The sequence below is a fragment of the Pseudopipra pipra genome, chromosome 3, assembly GCF_036250125.1.
Source record: "Pseudopipra pipra isolate bDixPip1 chromosome 3, bDixPip1.hap1, whole genome shotgun sequence".
Classification (NCBI taxonomy): Eukaryota; Metazoa; Chordata; class Aves; order Passeriformes; family Pipridae; genus Pseudopipra; species Pseudopipra pipra.
The window spans coordinates 40178069-40195605 of NC_087551.1; the positions used below are offsets into that span (position 1 = coordinate 40178069).

General features: G+C 41.8%; 2 protein-coding genes and 1 non-coding gene across 4 annotated transcripts; all 3 read left to right on the forward strand.

Annotated features, from left to right (window-relative positions):
• The first annotated feature begins 493 nt into the window (after positions 1-493).
• On the forward strand, positions 494-7607 carry RBM34 (RNA binding motif protein 34). Of its 2 annotated transcripts, none has more exons than XM_064648760.1 (10): positions 494-723; positions 953-1098; positions 2170-2389; positions 2964-3023; positions 3579-3622; positions 4112-4195; positions 4416-4479; positions 4608-4650; positions 6388-6506; positions 7240-7607. In XM_064648760.1, the coding sequence occupies exons 1-10, from the start codon at positions 538-540 to the stop codon at positions 7549-7551; spliced, it is 1278 nt and encodes a 425-aa protein (XP_064504830.1). In that variant the 5' UTR covers positions 494-537; the 3' UTR covers positions 7552-7607. The 2 variants fall into 2 exon arrangements, with proteins under 2 accessions (XP_064504830.1, XP_064504831.1); XM_064648761.1 differs by having other exon boundaries at positions 956-1098.
• An 821-nt stretch (positions 7608-8428) lies between these two features.
• TOMM20 (translocase of outer mitochondrial membrane 20) lies at positions 8429-16560 on the forward strand. The gene is made up of 5 exons (XM_064648770.1): positions 8429-8656; positions 13788-13834; positions 14545-14626; positions 14884-15026; positions 16155-16560. The coding sequence occupies exons 1-5, from the start codon at positions 8533-8535 to the stop codon at positions 16197-16199; spliced, it is 441 nt and encodes a 146-aa protein (XP_064504840.1). The 5' UTR covers positions 8429-8532; the 3' UTR covers positions 16200-16560.
• On the forward strand, positions 9459-9593 carry LOC135412538 (small nucleolar RNA SNORA14). The gene has a single exon (XR_010429734.1). It is a non-coding gene; the product is annotated as a small nucleolar RNA SNORA14 (small nucleolar RNA).
• Positions 16561-17537: the final 977 nt, after the last annotated feature.

A 17537-nucleotide genomic window follows, 5' to 3' on the forward strand; every position in this document is an offset into this window, starting at 1 on the left:
ACAACCCAGTCCCATGCTGATCGCAGATTCAGATTCAATGAGGTTGGAAAAGACTTCTCAGATCGAGTCCAACCTATGACCGAAAACCACCCTGTCAGCTAGGCCATGGCACTAAGTGCTCCATCTAGTCTTTCGGTACACACCTCCAGGGATGGTGACTCCACGACCTCCCTGGGCAGCCCATTCCAATGTCTAATCACTCTTTCTGCGAATAAATTCTTCCTGACGCTCAACCTAAACCTCCCCTGTTACAGCTTAAGACTATGTCCATCTCGTCCTGATGTTGGATGTTTCTGCGTTACCACCGCGCCCACGCAGAGCTCGGCCGAACGGGCACACACGCGGCACCGCCACACCGTGGCTGGGAGAGGCTCCGGCCGGGACGCGGGGCGGGTCCCCGGTGAGCGGAGGCATCGGAGGGGGCGGGCGGGGGCGGATGACCCGGAGCGCTGCGGGGGCGGTCCCGGGAATACCGCGGGCCCTGCGCGTCGGAAGTGACGCGCGCCCAGCCCGTTCCCGCCCAGCTCCGCATCCACCATGCGGGTCCGCAGGGAGGGCTCGGGGGCGCGGGACCCGCCGGCGGCCGGGAAGGAGCAGAAGGAGCAAGAGCAGTACGTGGTGGGGCAGGTGTCGGGCAGCCTCGGGGCGGGCGCGGCGCCCCCCGCGCCCCTCGCACGCCTGTTCCGCGGCGCCGCCCCGCCCGTGCTGGTGGCCGTGCCCGCGGTGAGTGAGGGGGTGGGGGGGGGGGTGAGGGCCGGGGGGCAGCGGCGGCGGTGGGTGGGTGGGTGGGTGGCTCGGTGGGGTGATTCCGCAGGTGCGGCTGCCGGCAGCACGGCCCCGTGCAGCGGTGGGCTCCGGACGTGGCGCTCCGGGTAAGGTACAGCGTGTTAAATGCTTGTCGTGCGTTCCTGGAGTTTTGTTCTTGAAGTCCGTTTCTCTTACCAATTTTTAGAAGGGAAATAAGAAAAGGAAGCATGCGGAAGAAGCGGAGAAAGTGTCAGAAGACCAGAGCTCTTTCATCGTGCAAGAACCTTCGGTAAAAGCAAAGAAAGCCGGAAAAAAGGAACCTTCAAAAGCAGAGAAAAAACTGTCAGAGAGGTGAGTAGGTGAGACCGTTTTATGGTGAAATTAAAAACCTCAACATCTAGATTAATCATAATATCATGAGTTTGACAAAATAACGAAGTTCTCTTTTACTATTCATCTTCAACTTGGTGTTCAAGATTATTTTCAAGATTGTGCAAATTTTCTGTAGCTTTCTGCTGAAGGTATGAAGTAGGTGCAGCTTCTTGATGCTCTGGGTCCGTGAAATGCAAATTCCCTGTTAAGGAGCTACCATGTCCAGTGGTTGTAGATGAAGACACTTGGATCTAGTTTTCTCTAGCATGGGGAGATATTTTCTAGCTGTGGTTGGCTTTATCCAGCAGAGCTACAGTCAAAGAAGCAGAGGTGATTTCAGCAGGAGCAAGGTGCCAGACAGGGGGAGTCGTCCTGATCACACCTGACCTCTGCTGTGACACAGAACCTCTGTTACAGGAGGTGACCTCTGTTACACTGTCTGTTCTCTTAAATACTTGAACCAAGACACTGTCAGAGCAGGTTATACGATGCAGTTTGGATAATAAAGTGCGCTTGATTGTAGCGCAAGGCTAACACCTCTCTGGCACTCTGTCTTTTTGCCTCTTCCATGCCCATGGAACCTGTGTGCTGTGTTGATGCCAGTAGCTTTCCAGAGGCTCCTTCAGATCTGCTTGTTGGTGGGTTTGGATAGATAGAGGTTTTTCAGTGCATGGCAGAATTCCAAAGGTTTGTTTGTTCTGATCCTGGATACTGTAAAGGATTAAATCTGTTTTTAGTTCTAGCATGCAAAGATTTTTTTTTTTCACTTCATTTTTAGATGGTATCAAATTATATAATTCTGAAATGTTTCTTTGTTATTCCTGCTAAATAGTGAATGCAATGTCCTGGGGATAGCAAATGGTTTCCATGTTATGGAACAGTCAGATATGTTTGTTTAATGCATAACAAACACAATAATGTTTGAAATTTTATGGTGAACATAATTTAAAATGTAAGCTAAAATATTTATCTTGGAGGCTTCAGTTCTTTGACTTCAAACTCCCTGTTTTATCCCCATCAATTCTAATCTGCATGTCTGTTTGTGATAAGAGAGAACGCTTTGAAGCAGGCAGATGAAGAGGAGGATCAAAAAGTGTTTCAAAACAAAACGAAGCAAAAGAAAAAGGCTTCTCAAGCCATCACCGAAAGTGTTGTTAATTCACCTATGGGCACAACTGCAAAACAACAAAAGAGAAAAAAGGTGGCTGATGAAAAGGTAGACAGAAGAACAGTGTTTGTTGGAAACTTACCTGTCAGCTGTACTGTTCAGGTACGTGGGTGGATTTTGTCAGCTAAAGGAATGAAAGAATTTACAGCAGTCCTCAGTCTGAGGGGATGTTTCCAGCTGAAGAGTCACGCACATTTGTGACTGAAATTGCTTTTGGGAAAGTAGAAAATAGTGCTCATTCTTAGAAACCAGTAGAGGTCATCTCTTTGGTTTCTTGGAGTTGGGCTTTTTACAGCAGTGGATACAGTTTGTCTTTCTTGAGTAGAATTGGTCTGTCAGTGAAAAATTGAATGAATGAGAACTGCAATTACAAAGTTAGTCTGCTTTTAATTTTGAATGCAAACAACGCTTCAGACTCTTACATAAAGCATGTTAAATTTATACTTTCTTCCATAATAAGGGACACGACTTCAGTTTTGGCAATCTGTAGAAGAAGCTGACACAAGAAAGACAGAAATAGTTATGAATTACTCTCATATTTTATGATCCCTTTAAGGGACCTCATAAAAGTAAAAGGAAAACAGTGTAAGAACAGTGTTATTAATAAATATTAAACAATCATTTTCATTACCAGGGTGCAAGAATGTACTGAATATTTGTAATATCTTCTGTTTAGGTACTGAAGTCTCTTTTTAAGAAGTATGGACAAATCCAGTCCATTCGCTTCCGGTCATTGGTATGTTATTTCTTCAGACATTACGTAACAAAATTATTTGTTCATATTAAACAGCAATAGTATTTGCAAAGCTTATATCTTCATTGATTCAGAAATGGGTTTGGGGTTATGTAGGTTTGCCATTAGAAGAAGCCTTGGAGATGTTACCACAGAAGCAGCGCAAATGCATTTTTCCTGTAGCAGCAGTTGATCCAGAATCAGAGCTTTATGTTCTCTGAAAGAGCAATGTCTTATTATTGCTTGTTTAGCTAAGGCATTACTTACCTGTTTTTAATTCATAGTAGCAAAGACATGTTGATTGTAAATTGGTGTACTTGCTAAAATAGTTGACAATAACAGTCATGGAACTCAAGAAACAGACAGAGCAAGCTCTCTAACTCCCAGGTTTTTGTAGATCATCTCTAAGATGAGCCACTTCCATCATTTGCTCACTGTACTGGCTACATTGCTTTGGGTGGGAATGGCACTGGTTGAATTCCTGTTTGTCTTCAAGCACAAGTCTTTGTGATAAGTTCACACTAGGCCCACCTAACTCGAGTTCTTTTTATCTTAAAGATTCCAGCAGAAGATACTATATCCAAAAAGGTAGCAGCAATCAAGTAGGTTCCTCTTGTGAATGTCGTGCTTTATTTTTCAAGGCCAAAATAATTTTTGTGTGTTGGTTTCTAAAAGTTTGGCTATATTAGGTCTTTTTTAATGTATTTTGTGGTTTTTTGTCTTTTGTCATTACCTTTGCGTGTGTTAAGTTTTCTTGACAAGTGATAAAGAATTATGTGCTATGTGTACTAGTAATTTGTTATCTGAGTTTGCATTTCTTATATTTTAGGAAGGAGAAAGTTACTAATAGTCTTTAATTCCTTTGGATACGTTTATGAGCTGAGGAAGCTTGCTCAGGGTGCATAGACAGGCTGTACAAGGTGAACAGTGGGACACCCTTGCACATGCAGGGCTAGCTTGACCTATAAGAGAAATGAAGCTGTTAGTGTGCACAAAACAAGCAGAGGCATAAATGTGTCCAACAAGAAGTGTTTGTGCATTGCACAGCATCAAAATGATTTAAACAGTAATGTGTCCTTTTCATGTTCTAGGCACAAGCTGCACCCCAATGCAAAGTTTGTTAATGCTTATGTTGTCTTTAAGGAAGAATGTGACGCCGAGAAGGCTCTGAAGGAGTAAGTCTCAGTTTTGTTCCTCGTTCCCTGTCGAAGAGATTGTTTAAATTTAGCTGCAAATCTCCCTGAACTATCTCACTGCTCTTGCTTGAATCAAGATGTTTGAACAAACTTAAAAGTAACTTTTCATTTTGAATACACTGCATTTTGAATGCAGTGACATTCTAAGTTAAATAACACTCATTTCATGTTTAAAACTTTTTGCTTTTGGCTACAAAAGGAATGGAACAGAAATTGCTAGTGGATTTCACATCAGAGTTGACACCGCATCTAAAACCAGTTCAGTAAGTAAGATGTGTGACTGGAAAAACTTTTCTGGTTTGGTTGGGAGGGGTTATTGTTTTTGTTTGGTTGTTTGGGTTTTTTTTCTGTTACAAATAACTTACTGTCTTGTCTCTCTTGTTTTCTTTAGCATGACAATAAACGTTCTGTATTCTTGGGAAATCTGCCATATGGTAGGTCAAAAGTGGGTTGTTATGCATCATCACTTAACATTTATGGAATATTTTGACATTAGGCTTTTTATTTCTTTATATTTAGGATAGCATGATTAGGTAGCTAAATATCTTTTGCTGGTATTAATTTTTGTTTGTTAGTGGAAACACCTAAAGGGGTTGTAAGTTTTTGTCAAGTTCTGCAAGTTGATTGTTTTCTTCATTGTAGGTAGCTCTGCAAGTGCTTTAGTTCTTGTTGTCACTTGATGTTTTTTAAATAAATATGACTAAGTTGCACAGGCCATAGCTTTCTAAACTGTTCAAGGGGTACCGGTATCTGTCGTGAACCAATTTGGAGTGATGGACAGTGATGGCTTCTCATTTTGATGCTGTTTATGAGCCACAGGGTTAGTGCCCATATGGCTCTTGGTGATCAATTGTGACCCCTGTGGAGGTGTTTACCATGCAGCTGAGGTCAATGCTTGAGGAATACTCAGCTGCTTCTGAGCAGACTGGAGAGCAGATGAAGGGATTGTCATTGGGTGTGGTCTTTGTGAGGGTATTAAGGAGTCAGGGTGCTCGGTACAAGCATCTGTCTTGGGGGTCGCGTGAGTGTGTAAATACTCTGGATGAAGGCTTGCCCTGTGCCTGTGGCCTGGTGCAGAGCCTGTATCATGTACTGTGACAGTAACACTGGAACAAACAGGCATCAGTCTTGATGCATCACACTTGACCTGTCTGAAAACCTTGACAGGTGACAAATCTGATTGTGGTGACATTACTAGTGCCTCTTGTGTAGAGCTTGTGTCAGGACTGTGTGTTCCTGTGTACGTGCTGCAGAAAAAAGTTTGGACATTACGGGCCCAGGGAAGTGGTCACAGCTCCAAGCCTGACAGGGTTCAAGAAGTGTTTGGACAATGCTCTCAGGCACATGGTGTGATTCTTGGGGATGTCCTGTGCAGGGCCAGGAGTTGGACTCGATGATCCCTGTGAATCTGTTCCAACTCAGAATATTCTATGACTCTGTGATTTGCCATGCTCTGAAATTACTTCAGCAGCTTGAACCTTTCTCAGCACATCTAAGTCCCATTGCTGTAGTTACACCCATCATATTAAGTTCAGCCCCTCCCCTTAATAGAGAGATGTTGATATCTATGTAAGGGGATTGTATGAAGCATAACTATTCAAAAAAGAGAATAACCTGTATTTTTGTGATGGTACATCACACTTGTCTGTTTGTGTAGGCGTGAGATGGAGAAAGCATTGCACATCCAGTTATTATCAAAATAATTGTATAGCAGCTGTGGCTGGAAGCTTCTCCCTTCTCCCCCATTCAGCTAAAATTCACGGCTCAGTCACTGAGCATTTGACTTGAAGTCAACAGCCAGCTCAAGCTCATTATCATCAGCATTAATTCTTAGAAAGAAATGTTGGCGTAAGAAGGAGCTACAAAAATGTAGCAGGCATCATAATTTCCACTGTGTTCCAATCATAAATGAAATTATTTGAAAAATTTATTTCAGTCTTTGCTTTCATTCTTATTTATGATTTATGTTGTACTCTTCATAGCAGGAGAATGGGTAACTATCAAAATAAATAACCTTTTATAAAGTCTGCATTGTTAACTTGCTGGGGTTTTTCTGAACCACTGATACCATGTACCTGAATTGGTGAATATGAAATATTTGGGTTTGGGCCAGGCTTTTAAAGCTGTGCGTGTTGCTGAAGAGAGATCTGTTCCCTTGTGCTTGCCTGCAGACATCCTTGATGATGCTGTGAGAGAACACTTCCATGTCTGTGGAGATGTCGTGGGAGTGCGAGTTGTGAGAGACAGAAAGACTGGCCTGGGAAAAGGCTTTGGATACGTTCTCTTTGAGGTATGTGTGCATGGCCTGCTCCAGCACAGTGGGAATTATTCAAAATCTGAATTGGCATCTGCCTTTATAGCATTTTTTTAACCTTTTTAGTAACTTTTTCAGGTTTGTGTATGCTTGTAGGTGTATGATGTTAAATGGTAGTGCTGTTGTGTATGTTAAAAGCAGCTTGGAAGACCAGTTCTGTGGAAGCAGACACAAAACAAACTATTGCATCTTTGTACAAGTAAAAGTTGTAAAACGAGGTGAAAGAAGTGACTTTAAGGGAAAGTCTTAAAGGAGGGACAGATGAGTTTGTTTGGTATAACTGCAATGTTCTACTATTTCTTATGTGTCTAAATGTGAGTGGAGTTCTTTCCTGCGACTGGTTTGCTTATGGACTCTCCATTTTTCAGTCAGTACAACTTGCTTTCTCATAGTCTCCCAACCTCATCTTCCTTAGTGTATTTCTTCAGCTCAGTACCTCTTTTCTCCGAGTTTCTCCTTCGTCTCTCTGCACCCTTCTTTTGTGTCTCATTTAAGCTGTTCTGTAGCCCATTGTCAAGTATCTGTGCCTCAATGTGTGGGCTGCATGGGTGTGCTGGTGTTCCTGAACAGAGATCTTGTGTCATTCACTAGAGCAGTTTGCCCTTCATTGTAAAATCCTGCTTACAAATTTTGAAGAAAGGTTACCATTAATTTGAAAGCAATGAATTGGAAGTAATGCTACTTTTAAACTCCATGTCTGTTTTTGTAGAACACAGATGCTGTACATCTTGCTCTGAAACTCAACAACTCTGTTCTGATGGGAAGAAAGATACGAGTGCAGCGCACAGGAGACAAGAGGAAAGCACCACAGAAAATTCCAGGCCGGTCTCGTGCTCCCAAGGCTACAGTTAATACCACAACAAAAAAGAAGAGCTCCTCTGATGATTCTTTTGTTGGTGAAAAAGCAACCCCGTTGAAGAAGAGCACTAAACCAAAAAGACTAAAAACTATTCCTAGGAAAAAAGCTGGAAAAAACAAACAGAAGTTTGATAAAAATCGAGCAGATAAAAATGCTAATTAGTGTCACAAAGATTCATGTATGTAAGAGTGTTTTGTCATAAATTTTGTTTGCTAATACAGCTGTAGTCGTTCTTGGTGTTTCCTCTGGGGCATTTGGCTTCTCCCAGCAGGTAGCATGAGGTGTTGCATGATTTTATTCTGTGTTCCAAGAATCCACTTCCAGCTGAGGTCTTGCTGCAGAGGTTAACTATGAACTGTTTCTTTTGGAGTTGTGTAGGATTACCCAAAATGACTACAGGAAAAGCGACTCACAGCAGACTCGGGTGTGATGAAATGGTAATTGTTACCAAGATACACTTGTTTTGCGGGTTTGGTGGTTGTCCAATGGAAGGAAGGGCAATGGAGCTGGTGAAGGGTCTGGAGTGCACGTCCTATGAGGAACGTCTGGGGGTATTTAGCATAGAAAGAAGGAGGCTTGGGGGAGACCTCATCACTCTCTACAACTACCTGAAAGGAGGGTGTAGCCAGGTGGGGGTCAAGGTAACACGTGATGGGATGAGCTGTGCCAGGGGAGGTTTAGGTTGGACACTGGGGGGAATCTGTTCACAGAAGGGGTGATCAGACAGTGGAATGGGCTGCCCAGGGAGTGGTGGATTCACTGTCCCTGGAGGTGTTTAAGGAAAGACTGGATGTGGCACTTGGTGCCATGGTCTAGTTGACAGGGTCACAAGCTGGACTGGATGATCCCCAAGGTCTCTTGCCCCCGTGCCTGTGTCCCAGTCAGACGTTGCTGTTCCAGCCCTTCGCTCTCCCGGCGCCCAACGCCGCTGCTGAGGCCACGCCCCTTCGCCCGCGCGCCTACCGCCGCCGCGCACCTCCCGCCGCCACGCGCATGCGCTCCGCGCCTCTTGCAGGCACTGCGGGAGGCGCCCTGTGCCGCCGCCGTGTGATGACGTAAGCGGAAGCGCGGAGGGGTCCTTTCCCTTGGCCGCTCGGCCCAAGGTGCCTGCGGAGCTCGCGCGGGCGCGGGTCGGGGGGCGCCATGATGGTGGGCAGGACCAGCGCCATCGCCGCGGGGCTCTGCGGGGCGCTCTTCATCGGCTACTGCATCTACTTCGACCGCAAGAGGCGAAGCGACCCCAATTTCAAGAACCGGCTGCGGGAGCGTGAGTGTCCCGGGACGCCCCCTCCCCTCCCGTCCCGCCCCCCCCGCGCTCTCCCGTCAGTGCCCCCTGCTCTGCCCCCCCATCCGCCCCGTCCGCGCGAGGGCCGCTCCTGGCCCCGCCGCCCCCGGACCCCGCCGGGCCTCCTCGGTGCTTGTGGGGTTTCGCTGTCCCTGCACCGAAGGTAGGGGCCGGGGCACAGAATCAGTGTCACCAAGGTTGGAAGAGACCTTCAGGGCCATGCAGCCCAGCCATCCGCCCGGCGGTCCCACTGTAACCCTTAATCCATTAAACAGCATCACCCCGCACCAGATCCGGACGTCTCCTGAACACCTCCAGGGACGGTAACTCCACCAGCTCCCTGGACAACCCATTCCAATGCCCGACCACCCGAACAGTGAAAATATTTTTTTCTAATATCTAATCTGAATGTTCTCTGTCTCAGCCTAAGCCCTTTTCCTCTGGCCCTCTCACTGCAGGCACGGTAGCAGAGGCCGGCCCCCGCCTCACTACCCCCTCCTTTCAGGTAGTTCTGGGCAGGGTCGTCCTTTGCTGTAGGTGTTGGGTAACTTGTAGTTTCCGTCTCAGATGCTTGGCTTAGAAATAATTTACCTCCCCTCCCCCTTTTTTTTTCACATATTGCTCTCCTACAGGCTCAGCTGCGCTATTATAGCCACCACTTTTATGTGGTGACACTTATTCTTTTTCACTCTTGGAAGATGAGCAGATAAAACAGTGATCTCTTACAGTGAAGTTGTTGCTGTGTGAGACAGGGGTCGGTGGCAGCTCTCAGGTATTTCATCGGCTGCATTCTAAACCCTCCTGGCAGCTCTGCTGTTGGCTTCCAGGATAAGAATGAATGCCAGAGAAAACTGTTGATTAATCCAAAATGTAGAGCTCTTCTCCCGTGGCTCTTCATTATTTCACGTCTTCAACATTTTTTTAATAGTTAGTGAGGGTTTTAAATGGAGTTGTAAGCATGGGCACTGAAGGGACTCAAATAAATCATGAGAAATAAGCTGATGTTTGCTGTGCTGAGTTGTTTCTGTCGTGGGAATATGTCTATTTCCTTTGGTAACTACTCTGAAGATAAGAAGTTACCATTAAGGTGAAGTTCCCTGGCAAACAAACATGACGTGATCAGCAGTTCCATGGATGGAAAAGTCAATAACTAGATGGGTTGAAAATGAATATTTACCTGATAACATTTAAATGCAACCAAAGAGCTTTGGTCCTGCCTTGATGGATTGAATTGTTGAGTGACCTGTGTTGATGTTTAACAGCAAATTAATTCCGCTCTCTGAAAGCTCCTCCACAGCCAACCATGTCTGTCAAATATTTCATCTTCAGGCCCTTGCTCATGTGTGTAGGATTTTAGGCACATACCTCTTGTGTGTCTTCTGAGCACTTTTTTCCCTGCAGTGCAAGTCCTTCATTGGGAAGTTCTAGCACAGTAAAATGATATGTGCTTGTCTTACTCAAGCAGACTCGATTTTTGGCTGTATAATCAGCCCTGGGGTTTTTGCTTTGATGCCAAATACATCGTAGGAGAAATACCGAATTACATAAGATTCTTGCAGTCCAGGTTTTCATTAGCTGAGCTTCTACCCAGTCATGTTATGAATAAACCTTAGAATCACTCTGGTTAAGAATTGTCACGTTCTTTGAAGTGGGAAACACATCCATAGTGTTATGCTGCAGGGTGACAGTTGTCATTTGGAGAACATCATTGTATGTCTTACAGTCCTTGCACATGATGCACTGTCTGCTTTCAGCTGTAAGGCTTTAGTTAATATTAAGGAACTTGGGTTAATTTATTTTTGTAGTAGTGTAACAGATTCTTTAGTATGAGTGGTCTAGCACTGGTGCCACTGATCTGGTTATTACAGCATTTCTACTGTTGGGTAGACAGTAAGGCTTGGACTATAAAATATTTGGCCAAAAAGGTCCAGTGCAGCAGCCACTTGCAGTTCTTTATATGAAGGTGCTCCATTTGTTGGGCAATAGTGGGAGCATGTGATGGAAAACTTGTAGAAACCACCTTTACAGCACATTTTTTTTCACTAACCTTCTTAGGATAAGATTGTTTTTCAGCCTCTGTGATGCAATGTCAGCAGAATTTGGGAAGGACAGGAGTTCTGACAAGTCAGTGGATTGCCTGTCATATTTGGTCAAGTGCATGCTGGCAAATAACAACTATTTTGTTTTGGCCTCGCAGTTACATTGTACGTCCCTGTGGTCTGTGTTAGGACCGCAGTTTACGTTGCAAAGGCCCAGCATCAAAATGAGGTGGCTAGATTCAGGTTTTGGGGGAAAAAAACCTTGATTTCCTGGAAGTTTCTGGAAGGCTTGAGGAACTACTTCACTTTGGTTTTCCAGATGTTTTAATTTTATTTAGCAAGTTTTGTGGGTGGAGTTTTTTGTTCGGATTTTTTTAGGTTTTGGTGTTGCTGCTTTGGGGGCATGTCCATATTTAGTCTTGGGACCAACAGATAGCAAAGCCATAAACATCTGCTTAGGTTCCCCAGCTATATTTTAAGATTACAAGAGTTTAGATGTGTTTACTATTTGCCTTCTTGAATGAATAAAATAGAAAGTGTTCTGTCACTGATCTCCTCATTCAGAGACAGCTGGAATTCCCGACCAAGCTGAATTTTGCACCTTCTGCCTGGACAGTGGCACGAGAGGAGGGCAGTAGGCAGGACTGCGCGGATGGGAGCTGAAAGTGCAAACAGCTTTTTGTTCCTCCTGCTCCTTTGTGGGACTGGTTGGGAAGCTGCTGGGGCTGTCTGGGGCTTTTTGCAGCCCATGCCAGTGGGACAGGTTATCCATTGGTTCATGCTGGAAACTCGCTCCCGGTGTACAAGGGCTGGCCTGGAGGGCCTGCAGGTCCTGTGCAGTTCAAGAGCTGCAGCTCAGCTTTGAGTTTTGGGTGGATACACTGCATTTCCATGTTAATAAAGATTCCTTCTGTAAAACGTTGCCCTTCCCATTTTTAATGTGGTTATCTCTGAAGTGTTTCACTTTCTTGGAGGTCCTTAAGGGAAAACAAACTTGGAGAGGTTTTTAGATTTGTTTTTTTCCCCCCCTCAAAGTCATTGCTTTTTGCTTATGGTATTACAAATGTAACTTTTGGCTGTTGGTTACAAAGATACTTTGAAACCAGTGTTACCAAACAATATGGGAAGAATTCCTAAATATCCATCAGAGTTATCTGGATTTTGTAATTGATTTATCTAGTGGACTTTTTTTTAAAGAGATCTGTAGAAGAGTATTAAGAAGAAGAAAAGTTGCACAATAATCAGACTTGAAAGATTCAGTAGATCAGTGTTCAGTGTCTAAATCTTGGTGATTCTTCATATTCCTTTACCATTTTCTGGTTATAGTACATGATTTCAAATGTGTGTGATCAGTGGTCAAAAGCTTTTATTAAATAGTTGCAGTTACCTGCATGTCTTGTATTTCTTTATCTCTGAATGCTTAACCTGGTGAATGATACCTTTTATAACATTTTAGAAGATGTCATAGTACGCCAAGAAAACACAATTTTCTCCTGAAAATGTTATATCAATATTAAGGTCTTACTCTTTGTACTTCTTTTTGGTGTTTTCACTGAATGCACTACAGTTACAATGTGGCTTGTTTTGATAATGAAACATTTAAATATTACTTTTGTTTTAATTAAATCTTAAAGATTTTATGTATTAGCAAAACTTGTTTACATAGTAGCGCAGTTTCAAGTTTTGTGCAAATTAATGCTTCAGAAAAGTTGGAGTGAGCTAGTTTTATTAGCACTGATTTTCAAGATAAATTCTTTAATAACAAAAATAACCATAATAAAATTGTAGTACGCTACAGTTCTATACAACGCATTTTTCTGTATATAATGTTGTAAAATAATGTACACAGGTCAATAAGTTGTAGAAATCCAGGTGCTAAGGGTTATTTAGGTGTTGTAAAAGGTAGAAAGGGTGATCCATGTAGTTAGAATGTGAACTCCCTTTATATAAAGATCGATTGATCGTTTCCACAAATGTTATGCATTATGTTATCACTCTGCTAGGAAATAGCATTCCCAAGTGTCTTCATCGTGTGGACAATTGAAAATTTTTAATTACGATTTAAAACTGCTAGTCATATTTAGAAGTATTTCCAGCTTGTAAAATTGTCTCAAAAGAAAAATCAGGGCTGTGTAACAGTTGTTCTTTGTAAATACAGTTTTTCTCTGAGCACCGAGAACAAATGGTGAGAGGACAGTTTAACCACAGGCTGTATTTAGAAGTTTTATTGGTGTAACTATTTCAGTTGATGAGCTGAAGACTTAGAAGAATGATTATTCTAAGGAAATTACCAGTATTAGTATAATTATTCTTTCTTGTGTGAATAGCTGCTACTATAAAAATACCTTTATACCTGCCTAGTTGCTTTAAAAGCCACTTTAATTTTAATTACATTTATCACACAATCATTTTAATTACCATAGTTTTGCTGGAGTGGTACAACTTTAGTAGCAGACCAACTTTTTTGCCTGTAGGTTGGGCAATTAAATCTGTCCATGTTTGTTCCATCTCTAGAGGTTTGCTTTCCTCAGGTTTCAGAAATGTATCCCTTAGTATTGCTCTTGCTGTGGGATGATGAGATACTGCCACCTATTACCTGGTTCCCAAGCCTTTGCTATAAAGCAGCTGGGAAAGTGCTGTGACCTGCTGAAGTCCCTGTTGGTGGTCCACCATACAGTTCAAAACTAGATAGCTTTGACTTGTATACAGCTCTTGTGTGGCTTATTGTTAGGAATCCTGTAGAGAATTCCTGTATGACTAATTCTCCTTGCTTCTGTGTGCCTCTAGTGCTCGAGGTGTGTGTGCTGCAGGCCCTGCACGGTTGGTGTTTGCCGTAGCCGCAGGAGAAGAGTTGCCATTTTGGGTTGGTGTGCGACTGCCAGCCCTCATTAGACCTCTAAGTGATGTTCTGTCGCAGAGAGTGGGCTGCGGTCTTGTGTTCAGTCTTCGATGTTTGGAATACAGTAGCAGTTTTTTATTCTGAAAATAACTTTGATTTGTTCACGGTTTCAAACTGTAAGCTGAAGGGCTTTTTAATTGCAAATTAAAAGTGTAAAATGTTTTTATTCTTACAGGAAGGAAGAAACAGAAGCTTGCCAAAGAGAGAGCAGGGCTTTCCAAGGTAATAATGTGTTCAATAATGCAGTGCTATTTTGAAAGATGTTTCATTTGTGTTATTTGTAAGATTTATTTAAATCCAGCATTACAGCTGGATTTTTTTGATTGCAGTGTTACAAATACTTCTGCAAATATACAGTCTTTAGTTTTTTTTAATGCTCAAAAAAATGATTGTTCCTTTTTTGTTTCAGACAGAGGGGTTGTACTAGAAAGTACAACATTCAGTGTGTGATTTTTGTGGTGTTTTTCTCTTTGTGGTATGCACAAGGACTTTTCAGACTTAAAATCATTGATGGGATACATGTATAACTGAGCTTAATATTTTTTTTGCCATAAGTATTTGATTTCCCTTTCCTTATCACCAGAAAGAAAAGATAGGGTTTTTCTTAAACAATTGTAAGAAATATAGTTGTTATAAACGTAACACACCTTAGAACTTGTATTTGCTACAAAATTGTATACTTAATAAAGTGAATAGAGGTATTTCAGGTTCTGTCTCTCTACAAATTTGCAATGCAATGATATGAGACCTGAGTCTGATTTTCAAAAACATTTTGTGTACATTTAACTTAGTGGTGACAGGTATTTTTTTGCCAGTTTCAGTGTAACAGTGTGGTTGTGTACATGTTTGATTTCAGTTGAGAATGTTTTCTGCTAACTTGTTTATTACTTGGTGTTTAAGGGCCAACTTAACTTTTACTCTGTGTGTCATAGTTGCCTGATCTGAAAGATGCTGATGCGGTTCAGAAGTTTTTCCTTGAGGAGATTCAACTTGGCGAGGAACTGCTAGCTCAAGGTGATGGCATTTTTTATTTTTTTTTCTGAAGGGTAAATTGTAAAATAATTTTTCTTCACCTTTGCTAGAAGATGATTTTTATATACTAAGATATTTGGGGGAGTCAAATTCCTCTAGGAAATCTGTTTACTTGTATCTAACCTTTTGTGTTCGGAAGATCCAGCAAGGAGTTTAATCCAGTGTTGGTGGGTGTTTTATGTAAATGTGTTACAGTGTGGAAGAAGGTTGATTTCAAAACATTATAATTTGTCATACAGGTGAATATGAAAAAGGTGTTGATCACTTGACCAATGCCATTGCTGTGTGTGGACAGCCCCAGCAGCTACTACAAGTTCTACAGCAGACTCTTCCACCACCAGTGTTTCAAATGCTTCTAACTAAGCTCCCTACAATAAGCCAGGTATGTGAAGTGTTCAGTGTTGTTTGGGGTTCAAAGTAATTGAACTACTTAATTTATCCACTACATCAGTCTTGAGTATTGGGTTTTGTAATCTGTTTTTTTTAATACGTTCAGTTAGATTTAAAGAAGCTTTTTTTTCACCCGAGACATTAAAAAGTGAATATGAAAATCTTCATGTAGCATTAATAGCAAACAGGATAAAATAGAAATACAGTGCTTCTCTTGTGTGTAGGGTATGCTAAGCTCTTGAAGTAGAGAATCTGACTGCAGCTCTGATACTACAAGTGAATCCACTGTTTGCCAAATACAAGCTGGGGGAATCAGAAGAGCGGTAACTTCAATGCTCTGGGTCTTGAGTTTGTTGGGTTTTTATTAAATTACATATCTACAAGTGTCTGTGAGTGCTATGAAAGTCCATTAAAATTAATCTGTTGCTTTTGCTACCCGGTTGCTTCTGGGCCAGCTATAAAAACAAAATGTTAACTAGCCCCAGAACACATGACAATTTTGGAAGCTTGGGAGTTTCCGTGATGAGAAAAGTGTTAGTAGATCTGTGTATAAAATGCCCTCCCTTTTTAGTCTGAGTACTGTGCAGGTAATGTTGGTAATATGCTGGCAGGTGAGTCTGTTGTAAAATAAATAATATGTTTTATGTTCTTGGAAATGCAAGGGTACTCCCTGATGGTGTTACCTGACATAAAGCAGAGGCTCAGTGCTGGGTATCAATCAGCTCTTTTTACAGCTCAGGCCTGGTTACATTTCAGGTTAAGGTACCTATAGTTAGTGGTAACACCAAAAAGCATCGGGTACAGGAGATGTAAATGTCAGGGGCAACAATTGAGCAAAAATGTTTCCTATGAGAACAGTGCCAAAACCACACAGAGATCATTACTTGAGGCTGATAGGATATTGTTTATCTGTCTTTGGCTTTATTAGGCATTGTACTGTATGTAATTTCTGTGGAACTGACTTCAAAAACTTAAGTCAAATAGATTGCCATTTTTAACTTTAATCAGTTTGCTCAGTAATTACACTGCTTAATGTTCAGTGTAAAATTACATTGCTTGATAATCAGTTGCCTACTGTCAATTTTATGTAATTGTGAATGAGTTTTTCTCCTTCTTACAGAGAATTGTAAGTGCACAGTGCTTGGCTGAAGATGATGTTGAATGAGGTCACACCACAACGGGGGGAAAAAAAGTTTTCTTACCCCAGAAGATGAGCATCAGTAGGGGGATAAAGGGGCAAACATAGTAGTTAATGGACTGTGTACCACATCGGGTTCTACCAGAGTTAAAATTAACTTTGTGTAGGTGGGTTTCGCAGGATTTTATTTATTATCCCAGTGAAAAGTGTATTTTGATAAGAATTCATTTTATAAATACACTGTGTTGAGTTATCAAAGTATCACTTCATTATTATTAAAATACACACTTGTAATGTTGTACATATAAGACATAAAACTACGACCTATTGAAAACCCAATGCTCATTTTTGAAAAAAACAAAGTTATGGCAATAAAGATTTATCTGCACTTGTGTGTCCCTATAGTACTACTTTAAATTTCAGAATATTTGAGTGTCAGAGCAAATGATCTAAAAATTGCAACATTAAAATTTATTTTTAATGTTATGGCTGGTCTTCCAATGCTTTTAATTAAGCTTAAAACCTTGTGTCATTTCCTGAAAAAATAAACATATGATCATTAAACAGTAACAGATCACCTTAGAAAGACAAGCAAATCACAATGGTAATAGATGCTGGCTGCAGAAAGAGTGACAAATCCATTTCTGTCAGGAACAATAACATGTAAAATGATGCAAGTCAAAACTATCTGGCAAACATGAAAGCTCTGTTAATGCAGGTGTCTGAAACAAAGCTGTTTGGAATAGAACCTGGGGCAGGTTGTAAGAGCACAAAGGTGGTTTTTTGAAAGCTTGAAACTTTTTGCAAGATATACAGTTAACACTTCAATCTCTAGTCTTCAAGACCGTAGAAAATGGTTTTTAATATTCTTTTTAAGGCATTTGCCTTAAGAAAAAAATTGCACTGATAAGGTAAGACAATGATATCCCTGGGGTAAATATTTAAAGCTAATGGAATTGGATGTTGTAAAATTTTGGTGTGGTGTGGTGAATTTTCCTCTGCTAGAGCAAAGGAGGCAAATAATACACAGACTCAAGTGAGTAGCAGAAGTGGACTTGTGAAAGCAAGTTTTTCATGGATAGGATCTTCTAAATGTCAAAACAGATTGGCTTTTGCTGTTTTCTGGGTTTGAGCTATCAGCACTCAGGTGGCAGAAGAAACAATTAAAAATGTAGCTTTATCTTTTTGGCATGGTGACTGATTTTCAGCTTGAGGAGAATGCTTTGAAGTGTCAGTTTTCAGACCAGCTGACAGTTTGTACTAATGATGCTGATAAATTAATGAGTAAGGTACAAGGTGGCATAGTCTAAGTAGAAGTGAGGTACTTTGAGAGCACTTTAGCCAACATTCTCATCTGTCTCTGTC

Bases quoted from the DNA above. Each gene is read 5' to 3' on its own strand.
- RBM34 (XM_064648760.1), top strand. From the start codon at position 538: ATGCGGGTCCGCAGGGAGGGCTCGGGGGCGCGGGACCCGCCGGCGGCC. The intron at 4,480-4,607 runs GTAAGTAAGATG...TGTTTTCTTTAG, and splicing joins CCGCATCTAAAACCAGTTCA to CATGACAATAAACGTTCTGT. The intron at 4,651-6,387 runs GTAGGTCAAAAG...GCTTGCCTGCAG, and splicing joins CTTGGGAAATCTGCCATATG to ACATCCTTGATGATGCTGTG.
- TOMM20 (XM_064648770.1), top strand. From the start codon at position 8,533: ATGATGGTGGGCAGGACCAGCGCCATCGCCGCGGGGCTCTGCGGGGCG. The intron at 8,657-13,787 runs GTGAGTGTCCCG...TTATTCTTACAG, and splicing joins CAAGAACCGGCTGCGGGAGC to GAAGGAAGAAACAGAAGCTT. The intron at 14,627-14,883 runs GTGATGGCATTT...TTTGTCATACAG, and splicing joins CGAGGAACTGCTAGCTCAAG to GTGAATATGAAAAAGGTGTT.